We start from the raw sequence: 16,472 nt of genomic DNA on the forward strand, positions 1-16,472 counted from the left end.
TACAAATAATTTTATACTTCAATATTCTTATTTACCTGTAGGAAAATGAACATACGCCTTAAAATAACAGGATTTACAAGAGTATTACAATGTAATATGACTTTACAGAAGTGAGTAGTCTCTAGCTATAGAGCTAGTTTCTACTTTCTAGAATATAGACAATGTAAAGTTAAGGTATCCTATTAATACAATAAATATGAAAGTTTGTTAAGATCAATGCGTGTTAAAATATTTTGCCAGAAATAGACGTATAACAGTCCGAATAGATTTGGATTATATTTGATAATTCTATATATAATAAACCGTTTCTGAAGTAACTTATGGGCTATTTTACATCCTAAAAAGCGTACAGTGGGTTTGTCATTTCAGAAAAAGATGGATGGAGCAGCGACAAAATGCTAGTTAGATATGTAATAATTATCAGCATACTTGTTACCACTTTACTATTTCCGTGACGTACTTTTATCTTACATAATATTATTTGTTACGTGCCTACTTCTAATTATAATATTATGTCAATTATGTATTTATGTTTCAGTTTTGCATCCAATCCATCGTCTAAGATAAAGAAAACTTTTAAGCCAATTCGGCAGTTCAATAGGACAATATTAATATTGGGTAAGATTACTTGTATATTTTTATATAATAATATAATCATTCAAACTATTTAAAACATTTTAAAGAAATTTATCATACACAATGAAGAAAATTATCTGAAAAATTTAGCTTTAATAATCGCAGGACTAATGAATTTTATAGAAACTGATAAGTTTCATTTAAAGATAGAGTTAAAAACATAATTTATTATGTAAAGTCCAACGTCCAAACCTAATAATGTTAGGCATTTATCAATATCTTAATATAAGTATAAAGTGATTAAAATGGAAAGTTTAAATTAGCGAACTTTATACAGAACTCGATAAATATGCAGACGTTCGCAATAAGCAGGTCCCCAACGCCTCTAAGGATCAAAAATAACTTGGCAGTTTTTCTGTGGTTACGTAGTTGTTTTATTATAGTTAATCGCGACAAGGCGTGTGCCTTTTCCTTTTATCGTAATTTCATCAGTAAACTCAATTAAATTATATATGTGAGTGGAAATATAATGTTTTATTTCCGCTAAAAGCTTGTAGGTGCGGTCATAAACAATAGATTTTGTCCTGTGATGTTTTATTCGGAACTCAGTACTTTTCGAGCAGTTTAACATGTATTAAATGTTCAAATACTATTTATTTTCGAATGGGGCTTCACGCTTCACAGAACAAATAGTTTGCTTGTGATGCAATATACAAGCCCCTAGCGGGAATACATGATATTTCAAATTACAAAATGTGAAATACTGATATGTTATTTTCATGTTTTTCATAGGCTTTGTCTAAATTTCAAAGTAATGTAGTTATTATACAAGCTGTCTGCAAAATATTGATTCAAATGATCGTTCACATTTCAGAAAAAGTGAAATATTGTTATGTTTAGGTGTGATGTGGGTGCCGAAGTGGTAATGTCCGCGGCCGCTGAGTCGCTGCCGGCGTCGAGTGCGCGCACGCACGCAGCCGGCCTCGCAGGCACGCCGCCCGCCCGGCAAGCACATCGTGCATTGGTTCCGGAAGGGCCTCCGCTTGCACGACAACCCCGCGCTCAGAGAGGGACTTGTCGATGCGGTCACATTCCGATGTGTTTTCCTTATTGATCCTTGGTTTGCAAGCTCGTCCAATGTCGGCATTAATAAATGGAGGTAAGCAAACTCAATACCATTAACAATTATTATTGTAGGCAAGTAAAATAACTACTAATGATATACATTGCACATACTTTAAAAACGGAAATAGTTAAACTGATAATATTATGCAGTACAAAAGAATAAGATCGGTTGTTGCTGCCTAGTATTATAGTGTTCCCGGAATGCCTATGTATCATTATAATCACATGACAGACTTAAAAAAATTTATAAATTTAATAAACACATTGAAATAGTGTTGATTTTTTATTTTATATGTATTTTTGCAATATCGTAAATTTAATTTTCCGGTTTATCCGTCTTATTCCGGACACGCGGATCTCCAATATAATAATATAATTAGATTTATTTTTATTAAAAATATTCTTAGATTCCTTCTGCAATGTCTGGAGGACTTGGACAAGAGTCTGAAGAAATTGAATTCACGGTTGTTCGTGGTTAGAGGACAGCCTGCAGATGCGCTCCCCAAACTGTTCCGGGAATGGGGCACAACGGCACTCACTTTCGAAGAAGACCCCGAGCCATACGGGCGCGTGCGGGATCACAATATCATGTCAAAGTGTCGAGAGGTCGGCATTACGGTTATATCGCGCGTTTCGCACACCCTGTATAAATTGGACAAGTAAGTATACTAAAAATGTTATGTTAAAACAATTAATAGGTATCTATTGAAATAGATTGGATTGAAATCCAATGTTGCTAGTTTATCCAAGGATCTCTTAATATCTATTTACTACCTAGTACCTACCCAATGTATTTCTTTACTATGACGTGACATAAGTAACCTAAATCCTGAATATACTGATTCTATTTTGGAGACTGTAATCTAAATATAATGTTAATTACAGAGATGTGTTATTATGTTTCAGCATTATAGAGCGCAACGGTGGTAAAGCGCCACTAACGTACCACCAGTTCCAGGCGTTGATCGCCAGCATGCCGCCGCCGCCGGCCGCCGAGCCGCCGATCTCGGCGCAGACGCTCAACGGCGCCGCCACGCCCGTCGCCGACGACCACGACGACCGCTTCGGCGTGCCCACGCTCGAAGAACTCGGTGTGTATGTTAGGCTTCTATTTTATGACTCGGAGTGTCCCGTGTGAGCGCTAACATTCTTCTTGCGTCGCTTTAGAGATACTTACCCATAAAAACTGCTGGACATGTAATGGAAGTACCGAATGTGTAATTTTAGAAACAGATAATATGACCTGTATGGTTTTATATTTTCAACACCATTGATCACTTTATGTTACGTTATATACATCACTAAAGTTAAAATGTCGAACTCTGTTTAAAATAACCGCACTGTATAAGAAAGATGTTAATGTTATTTATTTATTGTAAGTAATTATTATTTGAAGTGAGAGAGATAGCAATAATTCGGTCTCTTATCCCCTCGGCCCATTGTAATTGTAGGTAAAAGAGTTGCACCCACTTTAACAACCCTTAAACCATGAGAACGAATCATGCAAAATTAATTGAACTTAAACATAAGAATATGCCAAATGCTTAAATCATAGTTTTCTTGCAGTAATTTCTAGTTAGTTACCAAACTAATTAACCTTAGGAATGATGAGACGTCACAAAAAATAATTGTTACCTGATGGCAAATTTTAAGAATTTTCCACCTCACTGTGTCTTATGGCTGATTTTAGCCAAAATAGTTCCTATGAAGTTTTTGATCTACCTTAGACCCACGAAGTCACCTGTTTAGGTTTTTAAATTTCAAAAAGAAAATTTAAATCATAATTCATAGAACATAAGTATTTCACTTTACACCTACATTTTCATAATTTTCATTAAAGTTACGAAGCTAATTGTTTTTAGCAAGAAAGTACAACTAATGAAAATTTAGTTGCAATAAAAAAAAATCTTGTCTTCTACTTTTTTAAAAAGAAAACATTTAATCGGACTAATCGAAAATTCTCAAAAATATTCATAACTCGAAAACTATGAAATATCGCGGAACATACATGGGGTGATTCAGATACCCCAAGGTGCTCTATCTCTGGACCTCCGCTTGACACTACTTTCTGGGACACCCTGTCTTTATTCGTTTATTGTGAACGTATCTTATAATATTGTAACATGTGAAAATGTCTAAATTTTAAAGAAATCTTTTTTATGGCATTGATGGCATTGATTGGCATTGACAGAGCATTGCTGTGATAACAAGTCTGTTCCTCACTGCAGATGGCATGGCAGCCTTTGCAGTGCGTAGACATAGGGCCGTTGTGATTGGCTGATATTGAGATACAATCTGAATCTCGTGGGCTGTCAGATAAACAAAGCTGAACAAACAGCAAGCTGTCGGATAAATAGACTTGTTTTCAAAGCAATGATTTCCGTCCTTAGATATATAACGTCTATGAATAAGGGAGATACTTTATTAATTTTATCGTGACTTTGGCGAAATGCTTTAATGCTCCGTGCCATAAAAATTTATGCTAGTACTGTAGATCCTGGCTTATACGGGCTGCTTTATACCGTGTGAAATATAACTTAGGCATAGGTACAGGCAAAACATAAAAAAATCTGTCTCTTGCTATCTACACCTACTAATATTATAAAGAGGAAAAGTTTGTTTGTTTGTAGATTTGTAAGGGCTAATCTCTGGAACTACTGGGCCGATTTTGATAATTCTTTCACTAATAGGAAGCTACATTACTCCTGAGCGCTGTAGGTTTTTATCCCAGGAGGCCGCGTACAAAAACTAGTTTATTATGAGGACACGGCAAATTGACCCCACATAGAGTTTCTATGCTATCTTTCTCAAGCAGGATATAAAACGAAATCACCAAATAAAAACAGTACCCACTGTTTTGTACTTGATTTTAGGTTTTGAAACGGAAAATCTGAAGCCTCAATATGGATCGGAGGTGAAAGTGAGGCGCTAGCTAGGCTGGAAAGACATCTAGAAAGAAAGGCTTGGGTGGCCTCGTTTGGACGACCCAAAATGACCCCGCAATCTCTGTTGGCAAGTCAGACGGGATTGTCTCCGTACTTAAGGTTAGCCATTGTGAGATTTCGGCTTTTATAGAATTTGGAATTTTGAGTTCCTATTAATAATTTATAAGATTTGAAAAATTGCCGTTACGCAGTCAAATGATTCATAATTTAGGAATCTTTTAGGTACCTATCTACCTTTGGATTTCTAGGATATTGTATTCTCGCGTTACTATTGATAATAAATGCCAATTTAAAAAAAAAATATTTTATAAATCAATAAAACGGTACTAAATAGGATTGAAAAGCCAAATTGTTGCCAAATTTATTATAATATGGTTGATTAAAATAAGTTTTTTTTAAAAGAAGTTTTGCTGCGTCGTACGAATGATAAATTAATGTCACTTTCCGTTGTATAAATATTGAAGCAAAAAAAAACTATATATGCGTCGTCGTCGCGTGGGACAATGTAATCACTAACAATATTTTGAATTTTGTATCTATAAAGATTTTTTTTAACAATTGTAATAATTTTCAATGTTTCAGATTCGGTTGCTTGTCGACGAGATTATTTTATTATCAGTTAACAGAATTGTATAAACGCATAAAACGGGTGAGACCACCGTTATCCCTCCACGGACAAATCTTGTGGAGAGAGTTCTTCTATTGCGCCGCGACTCGGAATCCTAATTTCGATCGAATGGAAGGAAATCCCATATGCGTGCAAATACCTTGGGAGAAAAACCAAGAGCACTCGCCAAGTGGGCTAATGTAAGTCAAAATACGTCACACGGATTGTACCAGTTATAATAATGTAGGGTGTTCGAGTACAAAATGCTAGACATTTACGGGATCATGTGTTCTTTTCTGATTATTTTTTTTTTGCACTAATTGATGATGTGTTAATTTTAATATGTCTCTCAGGGCCAAACAGGGTTCCCTTGGATAGACGCCATAATGGTGCAGTTGAGGGAGGAGGGTTGGATCCATCACTTGGCGAGGCATGCCGTCGCGTGCTTTCTCACCAGAGGAGATCTTTGGATTTCATGGGAAGAGGGCATGAAGGTAAGAACATTTTATTTATATGTTAATTACCATTTCTCTTCTTGAATTATTGACAAGTTTATTAGTTGATATATTATGTATAAAAAAATATTTTAGAATATTTTTTTTGCTTTATATGTTTCAAATACATAAGAATATATTAATTAATTATATTGAACTTATGTTTAGGTATTCGACGAGCTTCTACTAGACGCGGACTGGTCGGTGAATGCGGGTATGTGGATGTGGCTGTCCTGTTCGTCGTTCTTCCAGCAGTTCTTCCACTGCTACTGCCCCGTGCGATTCGGAAGGAAGACTGACCCTAACGGAGATTTCATCAGGTGCGTTAGGACTTCTACGAAGCACGTTACTACTTTACAATTTCCAAATGCAAAAAAACAAGTTACATAAAATGTTGTAATATATGGCCATGCTTCAATACCCATAATATATTACGTACCCGTTAAATGATATAGTTAGAATCAGTTTCAGAAATATTATTATTTATTGCAAACTTTGTGGTGGTATAAATCTGTGCTTAAGTGATTACACTTTACACCACAAAAAATTACGTTAATTAATATTAACGTTATTTCCAGGCGGTACATCCCCGCACTGAAGAACATGCCGACGCGATACATCCACGAGCCGTGGGTTGCGCCGGAGTCGGTGCAGCAGTCGGCGCGCTGCGTCATCGGCTCCGACTATCCAATGCCCATGGTGGACCACTGCAAGGCCTCGCAGATCAACATCGAGCGCATCAAACAAGTCTACGCACAACTCGCTAAATACAAACCACAAGGTATATACATTTTAAATAACTTAGACTTAACATCTCATGTCTCAGGATGGCGAGCGCAGTGGAATACCAAACAATACTTTGTGTTATTCAAGGTTGGATGGTGTTTCTTCTGTTTACGGGCGGTCGTATCGCTTACCATCAGGCGAAGATTGATCTGTTTAGTCGACACATTTTCCACTTGGTTTAGCAGCGGAATACACAAGCTGTGACCCGGAAGGCCCTCGGTTCACCGCTTATAGCTCCTCTGACTTTTCTGAGATATAGAGCATGAGTCTTTGTATACTTTATATTACCAATTTGCAATGTTTGTTCTGATGGTCATGTTCAGCAAACTATTAAAATGAAAAAATAATTGTGGGATATAAAATAATAAAATTAGCACTCTATGTTCTTAGCCCGTCCCGCCGACAAAGGGTCCAAGTAGTAAGTACAAATTATAAGTCGAAACCGATCCACAGAATATATGCCTGTTTTAATCATACACTTTTTTGGTAAATTTGGCGTAGCTTTTTCTCGTTTTGTTTTTTTTTTATTATATTAGATTTTTTTTTTCTAGGATATTCTTAACATATATGCTTCCAGTATATAGAATTTTTATTTAATAATAATACCCTATTATAGATAATGTATTATAATTTGCAGATGATCACATTTATAATTGTTTATAGGCACTTTGAACCCGCAAGCGGTACAACGGCCCAATGTGATGCAGTCGTCGCCCAGTCCGACGTCAATCATTAGAAGCATAAACCAGTCAAACTATCTCTGCAGCCAAACACCGGATCCCACGCAACAGTCTACAAACCAAAATACTTACAAAGACCAGTCAACCGTATTCCAACGACCCACTAAAAACATTCAAGAGCCTGGACAGCCTCAATTTAAACAAGTTGTTATAGTCCAACAAACGCAAAACACAGATAATCCATCGGAAAATTCTGACTGCACAACAAGACCGTCAGAAAATGCTATAGTCAGTGATCGACAAGATATTGTATATAAATCTCATCAAAGTAGACATTTACAATCTGGAGGCAAACAGGAAAATTATGACTATAAAAATTATAATATTGACCATATATCAGGTTATGATAATCAGGATATGTATCAGAGCCAACAAATTAACCAAAATGAACTGTACAGTCAACAAGATATTAAAATCGATACCTATGATTATAATAAATCCAAATATTATCTATCCAACTATGCAGAAAATAACGTTCTCGTGTCGAGCGCGACGCCGACATTCATAACGCCTTCTATGAATCATCAGTCAAATATGAATTACAACAGAGAAGGTAAGAACAAAAAGCAAAAATAACAAATCTTCAGATGCAGTGTTTCTACATCCATTAAGTGTTGTGTCAGACCGGATGTATTCTGGAGACAATCGACAAACACAATCCTCCAATGAATGTGAATACAGCTCTGCTAGTGATGATAATCAAAAGTAAATGCCAATTTCTGTAAATCACGCGGAACGTCTATTGACAGCAACATGATATTGTAAAAAAGAAACATAATATTATAGATTTTCATCAAAGAAAAAAATCACAGAATCTATAGTATTTCGTATTAATGTTAGCTGCCATTAACATAAAGGAAGACTTCTGCTTGTGTTGATATGACAATAAAGACCAGCAAACAATGTAAATCTATCGGAAGTATATAACATAACTAGCTTTTGCTCGCGGCTCCGCCCGCGTTATAAAGTTTTTCAGGCTAAAGTTTTCCGTTATAAAAATAGTAGTTTTCCGGGAGCCTATGTTCTTCCCAGGGTCTCAAACTGTTTCCATACCAAATTTCATCTTAATACGTTAGGTAGTTTTTGAGTTTAACACGTTAAGGCAGACAGGTGCAGCGAGGGACTTTGTTATATTATTTAGAACTTTTTAAGTGAAACAATCCCGTCATACATCATTGTTGCATAACTTTAACCGTTTACGCAGCGCAGGCAACGGAAGCTCTCAAAACTCATAATTTTCCCCGTTTTTGCAACATGTTTCATTACTGCTCCGCTCCTATTGGTTATAGCATGATGATATATAGCCTATAGCACTCCAGGAACAAAGGGCTATTCAACACAAAAATATTTTTTCAGTTCGAATCGGTAGTTCCTGAGATTAGCCATTACTGCTCCGCTCCTATTGAATATAGCGTGATGATATATAGCCCATAGCTCTCCACGAACAAAGGGCTATCCAACGCAAAAAGAATTTTTCAGTTTGGACCGGTAGTTCCTGAGATTAGCCATTACTGCCCCGCTCCTATTGGGTATAGCGTGATGATATATAGCCTATAGCACTCCACGAATAAAGGGCTATCCAACGCAAAAGATATTTTTCAGTTTGGACCGGTAGTTCCTGAGATTAGCCATTACTGCCCCGCTCCTATTGAGTATAGCGTGATGATATATAGCCTATAGCACTCCACGAACAAAGGGCTATCCAACGCAAAAAGAATTTTTCAGTTTGGACCGGTAGTTCCTGAGATTAGCGCGTTCAAACAAACAAACAAACAAACTCTTCAGCTTTATATAATAGTATAGATATAGAAGAACTTTTAGCAAATAAAAAACAAATTAGTTATTTGTAAGTTCTTCAATATGTAATGAATGGTGCGTCGTGTTTGGTGATAGGGATTACAATTATTATTTAGTATATAACCAAATAAAATCCAGTCCATGACTTGATATCTCAGCAAGATTAGCCTGTAGTATTGTCGATGGCATGTAGGCATCAGCACGATTGTATATTTTATAATAATAAGCAACATATAATTGTCTTTCAATAGTTTAATGTTATTAATTAAAAGAATTTACGATAATATTAAGATTAGTTATTTGTTAGAATTTGAACTGGATATAACTGTTGTAATTATTATGTAATTCAGAAGTTTTAGGAGTAAGCTACATTAATAAATGTTTGTACACAGTTTCTTTCAACATTATTTTTATTTAATTCTCTAATTATAAACATAGGTTAAACTTGCAGTACTATTCAGTATCCAATGATGCAACAATTTCCATGTGTTGTTTGAGTGCTTTCTTCATTTTCCTGGAATTGGCAGCTAATTCCTTAATGGCTGGCCTTGGTGCTCTTTGTCTGCACACTTCATTCTTTATCGTCGAAATTATTGGCATCTAGAGACAGGATGGTTTCATTCAATATTTCATACTGCATAAAATAAATAACATTGCTTCTTCGAAATATTCCGACGTGCAAATTACTATATATTTGCTGAATCTGCTAGTTAATATAATAGAGTATTTTTAAACGACTCGAAAGATTTGGGTGTACTCTAAAGTTATTAATATTAAAAACAATGAGCAACATTCAAAGTCACTTTCAGTTTATCCTGAAATGAAGTAGTTAGTAATAAGCTCTAGAGAGCTTTGATGACGAAGTTGTATTGCGTGCGCTAGACAATTATCACACTAACGTCTCGGGTTCGAATTCTGAGTTGAGAAAAGTGATATTGATTTATTGTGCTTAGTAACAATCTGGAGTCTGTTAATGTGACTGGTAAAAGACAATAGCCTGCCCCTAATGGAAATAATTAAACTGGTGAAAAGTGAGTGTGTTATAAAAGAACACACTTGTATTTCACCAGTTATATGTTTGGCTAAAAGTGGAAAAAGAGTGACGCCTTGTATGTTTTTATTTATATTTATTTCGATATTAGTTTTGAAATCGAGCATAAAACAAAATGATCAGTGTTTAAGTTATAATTAGTAATATTATTATGCATGATTACAAAGACAGGGTTTAAATACTTACAGTTTCAGGAATGTGGACATATCTTATATTTCTGGCTTGAACATACAGGTTCTCGAATGAAAACTCATTACCATGAGTATCACAATATACAGCATTTGAAAATGAAATGTTCATGAAGCTACAATCAAATAATTTTTAATATAAATTTTAATTTATCCATAGCATATTAAATTTATTATTATTTTACATCGAATTAGTGTCCTCTGTGGGGATAGACTAAGATGGAAGAAAGATAAGTTGGCGAAACCATATAGATAATATTTTAACTCTGTCTACCCCTTCTGGGAATAACGCAATATGATTTTATATATTAATATAATATAGTACATGTACAGTACAATTGTTTATATTGGTCATAAAGTTTGTCTCCAGTAGTGCCATAGCTATTGTTTATCAGAAACTAAAGAGCGACAGAAGGCTTAGACTCTTATTCACGAACATTACTTTGCTGTCTGAAAGTTCTGCAGTGCTTTTAGTATAATATTGAGTTACAACTGCTTCATTTGGCTGTCAGATAAACAAAGCTGAATAAAACTGCGCAATTGCCAACACTGCGTTAGGGCGCACTGTCGTGCGTCCTAAGCATTCTTTCTGAAGGTTGTTACGAGCGTGAATGAGGTGACTAAGTGCATGTGTACAAATTGTACTGAATGGCGTTCAACAGGAACCGCATACCAATGCAACAGAAGCAGGTTGATGGAGGATATCTCTATGTGTAGAATTAAACTACATGCATATTGCCCTATATTTTATAAGAAATTAATAAAAATAAATAAAATAAACTTCAATTAATCTTTATTTAAATTCGGTATTTCTACACTTCTATCCATTCGAATCGACATATCCTTAGGGGTTACTAGATTTAATTATGTAATATATCTACACATAATCAAGTCTCCTTAACCCTACAGAATGTAGAGAAAAATATTGACTCACCCATCAACAGTTTCAATTGTGCCACATACGTAGGCATCGTTTCGCAGATCTAATGTGATATTTTTGTTTTGTAAACCTTTAACTATACACAGTAGGGTGTTATGAAAATTAAACTTTTCTTTAGCATTTCCAATGAACATTTTTGATATCAACTTCTCAGCTTATTACTGAAAATACAAAACGGAAAATCATATTTCTCTAATATATACATATTCGTTTTTACTATGAAGTAAAAATGTATTGTTTACAAATAATAATCAAAAATATTGTCTTTATTCATGTGCCTATGTTGATAAAAAAACACTTAATATTACTCTGAATAAATATTCCTGTTGTTCAGTAATAACTTTTTCAGTCCAATGAGGGGAATTTGACAATTACTAACCTTAACAGAACCAACAAACATAGAAAAACATACATCAAGTTGTAAAGTGTTTATTTCACATTCTATTAAGTTAATTCTTCAGTAATTTATTAATTCTGTTAAGTTGACATTAAAGTTGCTGCATAAAAATAAACACAGTTTAGAACCTCATAATGAGCATAACTAATCATTTTAGAGATGGGCCTGTGTTAAAAAAAGCAATGATTTTTTTTTGCTTAGTAGACTTTTATTTAAGAAGAAAGTAAATAATTGAATTGTTATGAAATTTCTTACTAAAATGAAAACTTTAAATTGCTTTACTTAAAAGTTTATTGATTGTCACTTAGATATGATTGCCGTTCAAGCATCAGTATAATAAAAAATCTACAGCACATTTTTTTTTTATAATAAATGCTATTGATGTATACACCTATGAATGTCATCCATAATTTAAGATTGAAACAAAACCATGAAATATAAAACAAATCAAAATAATAGTAGTCATTAAGGATTTGTTAACACATAACTTAAAATAGAATTTTCACTATAGGAAACATTTTTTTTTATGTGCAGCACCGCTAGCTGATCTTGAGACCTTTGACATTTATCAAATCTGCCTAAGAGATAATCCAGCTCTGCATAAAGGTTTTAAGATTTCATAAAGTAATTAATTATTAAGTTTAATTTTATATTCCTTTTGTATAAAGACTTAGGATCATAAATAAAATATATTAGTCCAACACATAAATATATTACAAACTTAATACAATATTATTTTCCATAATATTTCTAATATTGATTGCTACTTGTATATTATTCAATTATTTGCCGTCTTACATTACAATAATGAGTCTAGCTTCTGGTTTTGACTTTAATTCTAACTCAGCTCTAGTGATTGTCCACTCGTTATTTTCTCTCACTGCCCAAAAATAATAAACACCTTTATCCTTAGGGCCAGTTACTGGTATACGGAATCTAGCATCTTTGCCATCTGAAAAATTATTTTCCTTGTCAGTTAATTTGAACCTTTTATCTTTAATGGGTTCTCCTAAGTAATGAACAGCGCCTGCATGAGCCCGTAACTTTTTCAATGCATTCTTATAGTAATCGTAGCTTCGCACGTTATCAATTAAACGGTATTGTAAGTATATTCCGGTGGTACCAACTACAACACCTCCCCATCCAGCAATTTGTACGAGAGTTCTTGTTGATATGGTCATGATTTATTTGAATTTTTAGTGTACTGAGTACTGACCACACATGCATGTAGTAGCAGATACAATGGTGAAGTAAAACTTGTGAAGCAACCTCTTCTTAAATATTCAAAAATGTTCTTCAGACTACTCAAATTATCACTATGAATTTTATTCTATGTTTGCAGCGAATCTCAATTTGAAATGTAAAGCAAAGTTAATGTAATACTACATTAGCTTTAGCCTAAAGTAAACAAAGGAATAAATTCGATCTTGATACACGACTTGCGTTTTAATTTTTACCAGATTTTTACGGAAGACATTTGACAAATTGTTTCTAGTTACAACCATAGACTAAACAATATTCTACATAAGAAGGGGCAGCACTAGCCTATCTTGAATACGCAACATATATGAGATTAGTTAAGGTAAATTTATATACCAACATTACGCATAAATATGAGGCAAGGATGCTAACTTTCTATTAATCTGCTCCTCTCTATGGAAGTCCCTTATTCGATCGATAATTTTATATCCATAAAAATTGCTGACCATAAATCTTACACAAGTATAAATTATGATTTTATTTATGTTTTGGAATATTAAAAGTAAAACGGCCACAATTAATTCCCTTTATTTAATAACAAATTATTATTACAAAATAAACAATAGTGTTACGCGAATTTCTTATGTGTAAATTGTATACTGTATTTAGGTCCCTTACTAAAAACATCATAACAGTCCAACTTTTCGTTATTTATTTCCAATTTTAAGAAATTGAACAGTATGATACCTTACAAATATAATATTTTTCCGTCCAATTAACAATTACTATGATTATAAACATTGTAAAGATAAATTTATAGATTTTGCAAATGCTGTTTTTTGATTAGTTCTTTTCTCTATTGTAGCAGACAAAATAAATAAAATATACAAATATAAATAAAATTGGATTCAATACCTCGGAATAATAAGAGTCACTATTTCGCAAACACACCCGACACAAATTCCTTAAAGAAAAATATATACGAAACAGAGGAGCAGGCTCAACTTTACGTAATAAGCAGAAAAAAAATAAAAATGTTATTATTGAACAAAATCGCAATTATAAGAATTAGCTAATAAAGTCCAACAATAACAAATCTAGCGTCAATAATGGCGGCCCATTGTCAGCTATCATGATAGCCAACCAAAGGCGTCGCCAAGGGGGGTAGCTGATGGAGGTTCTAAAACTCGAATGAATTCACTAATTCCATTCCTAATATTCGATACGGTCAATTACGCTCTGCTCTATTATTGTTAACACGAGAGAGGGGGAATGGGGGAGAAACATGTGCTCTCGACTTTACCTACGATTCATACTTTTCTCATTCTCCATATCAACTTGCCCCCACTACGCCATCGGCTGCCGGCAATCTTATAAGTTACCAACATACTTTCTAGATTTTTAGGTCTATTATGCTGGTACTAGATGTTACCTAAAGTTTTGTCAACCAAAACTAAACTATGTAACGGTATTAAGATACATAGTCTTTCTTAGGAAACTCTGACCTAAGCACCATATCACCAATATCACAAACTGTCCATCCCTTGCTAAACTTGGCCAAGGACAAAATAATAAAGAGGACAGGCCTCAAAAGTTAGCTAATAGCTATATAAACAAGTTTTGTTAGGGAAATCGACGCAGAATATATATATATAAAGCTTCTTATGCACGCAACAAAAAAGACAAAAATAGCTGCTTTCTTCAAATATGGCAATATTTCGTTTCCTCACCACACTGGGACCGCCTCGCAGCAGAAGACGCCATTAATTGCAACCTTGTCAGCGCTTGTCAAACAATGTAACCAAATTTTCATAATATTGAATTTAACGTAATATAGTATTATTTTCAATTGTCCAGTTTGTTTATTAGTTTACTTGTTAAGTTTTAGAAATGACTCAGTGTTGTGTGAAAGGATGTAAATCGAATTCACGCAAGAACGACCCCAAAATATCTTTTCATAGGTTAGTAACTCTTTTTACCGAATTTTAGTAAATATCTGTGTGTATTTACTTTTTGGATTTGTTTTTATCATTTAAAATTATAAGTGGATCTGGTTTGATAAGCTTTGGACGCTATTAGGCGTGATTTATATACATTAAAATCATTATGTTTATTTACACAGAAGCTTAGGAATGCGTGGATTACTTTGAAAATTATTGATATCGATATTTTAACAGACGCACGTCTATCAGTTAAAGTTTTTATCTTTCAAAGAATGTTAGAGATATTGTTTTATACAGAACGACAAACTAAGTGAAATTTTGAAATATTTTTTTAGATTACCAAAAAAATTAAAAGCCAGGGCGAAATGGATTGAGAATATTGGGCGACGTGATTGGAATCCTACATCAAATTCATATATTTGTTCTTTGCATTTTGAGGAGAATTGCATCAATCACACTTTAAAAGTACCGAGTGAAAGATAACTGTTTTCCAACAATATTCGGTAAGTAAAATAGTAATGAGTATTATAATTCACCTAATAGTATTATTAGTAATGTTACTGTTGTTTATTTTATGTTTCATTAGTTATGCAAGATGAAATAAAAGATATATTTTACAATTGGCAGTTTAATGATTCCATAATCTTTTGCATGCACGGGAATAAATACATAATTATATTGTTGTTATTGCCAATAATTATTATAATTGATTATCTTAACCGTCATTTTTACGCTCGTTTATTTTAGTTTTGTTGAGACATAGTTATGTTCCTTGATCAAAGAGCATAATAATTTATTATAAAATAATACCAACCAAATAAATTCTGGCTACAGTATCTCATTCCTTTTATTATGTATTAAATATCCTAATATATAACTCAAATTTTTAGCAAGGAATTGGGCAACATATATATGAACAAAATGAATTAAACACAACTGGATGTTTGTCACAACAGGTACTACCTTCTTAACAATTGTTACTTATAAATCAGTTTTAGTTTTTCTTATATTTATGTTATGGTAGAACCTAACTTTATTTTACTGTTTAAAATAAAAATGATAATTGAAAAGTTTTAGTATATTTTTAGCAATATAACTTGTTTATGTAGTACATTATAATATTAATATTTTCAGTGTCGATTACACTTCCAATGATATTTAATATTTTGTGTTCATTATATTATAGTGTACTCCTTAAAATATTACACTAACATAAAACATCGCAATATGTAAATTATTTTATTCTTTATTTTGTTTATATTTTAATAATGTAAATACATTTATTTTTATTTCTAGCATGTAATTGCAGTGGATGAATTAAATTCTCAAGCAAGTACATCTAAGGAATACCCTTTACAATTGGTAATCTTTTTGTTAATAACAACTATTTAATTTTTAGTATATCTACAATAAAAAATGTAAAAAATAAAATTTAAAAAAATCAATGATTATTTTAATGTTTTTTTTTGGAACCAATATAAAATATGTGTAATAATAGTATGTTTTGTTTTTAGAAAGGAAACGTATTTTCTTCAACAACACATAACATTAAATGGGATCACTCATATGCGTCATCAAGCACACAGCAGGTGATTTACCGATTGAATAACTTAATTATTAAATGTTGTAATATTATGTAATTGTAACTACAATTATTAATGTATTTATCATGTATTCTTTTTA

General features: G+C 33.2%; 2 protein-coding genes, 1 long non-coding RNA gene and 1 pseudogene across 6 annotated transcripts; 2 read left to right on the forward strand and 2 right to left on the reverse strand.

Moving 5' to 3' along the window:
• The first annotated feature begins 500 nt into the window (after positions 1 to 500).
• On the forward strand, positions 501 to 8,071 carry LOC119192734 (annotated as a pseudogene).
• Positions 8,072 to 9,496: 1,425 nt separating this feature from the next.
• LOC119192733 (U7 snRNA-associated Sm-like protein LSm10) lies at positions 9,497 to 13,366 on the reverse strand. 4 transcript variants are annotated; one of them, XM_037446495.1, is made up of 5 exons: positions 12,863 to 13,366; positions 12,445 to 12,598; positions 11,244 to 11,410; positions 10,308 to 10,425; positions 9,497 to 9,670 (listed from the first exon to the last, which is right to left on the reverse strand). In XM_037446495.1, exons 3-5 carry the CDS (start codon positions 11,381 to 11,383, stop codon positions 9,524 to 9,526), a joined length of 405 nt encoding a protein of 134 aa, XP_037302392.1. In that variant the 5' UTR covers positions 11,384 to 11,410; positions 12,445 to 12,598; positions 12,863 to 13,366; the 3' UTR covers positions 9,497 to 9,523. The 4 variants fall into 4 exon arrangements, with proteins under 4 accessions (XP_037302392.1, XP_037302391.1, XP_037302393.1 ...); XM_037446494.1 differs by having other exon boundaries at positions 11,629 to 12,598; XM_037446496.1 differs by lacking the exon at positions 12,445 to 12,598.
• Positions 12,441 to 12,827, reverse strand: LOC119192732 (cytochrome c oxidase assembly factor 1 homolog). The gene has a single exon (XM_037446492.1). The coding sequence runs from the start codon at positions 12,825 to 12,827 to the stop codon at positions 12,441 to 12,443; it is 387 nt and encodes a 128-aa protein (XP_037302389.1).
• Positions 13,367 to 15,659: 2,293 nt separating the features above from the next.
• On the forward strand, positions 15,660 to 16,443 carry LOC119192735. Its single transcript, XR_005113739.1, has 3 exons — positions 15,660 to 15,745; positions 16,086 to 16,151; positions 16,304 to 16,443. It is a non-coding gene; the product is annotated as an uncharacterized LOC119192735 (long non-coding RNA).
• The last annotated feature ends 29 nt before the right edge of the window (positions 16,444 to 16,472 follow it).

The sequence above is a fragment of the Manduca sexta genome, unplaced genomic scaffold (assembly GCF_014839805.1).
Source record: "Manduca sexta isolate Smith_Timp_Sample1 unplaced genomic scaffold, JHU_Msex_v1.0 HiC_scaffold_3089, whole genome shotgun sequence".
Taxonomy (NCBI): Eukaryota; Metazoa; Arthropoda; class Insecta; order Lepidoptera; family Sphingidae; genus Manduca; species Manduca sexta.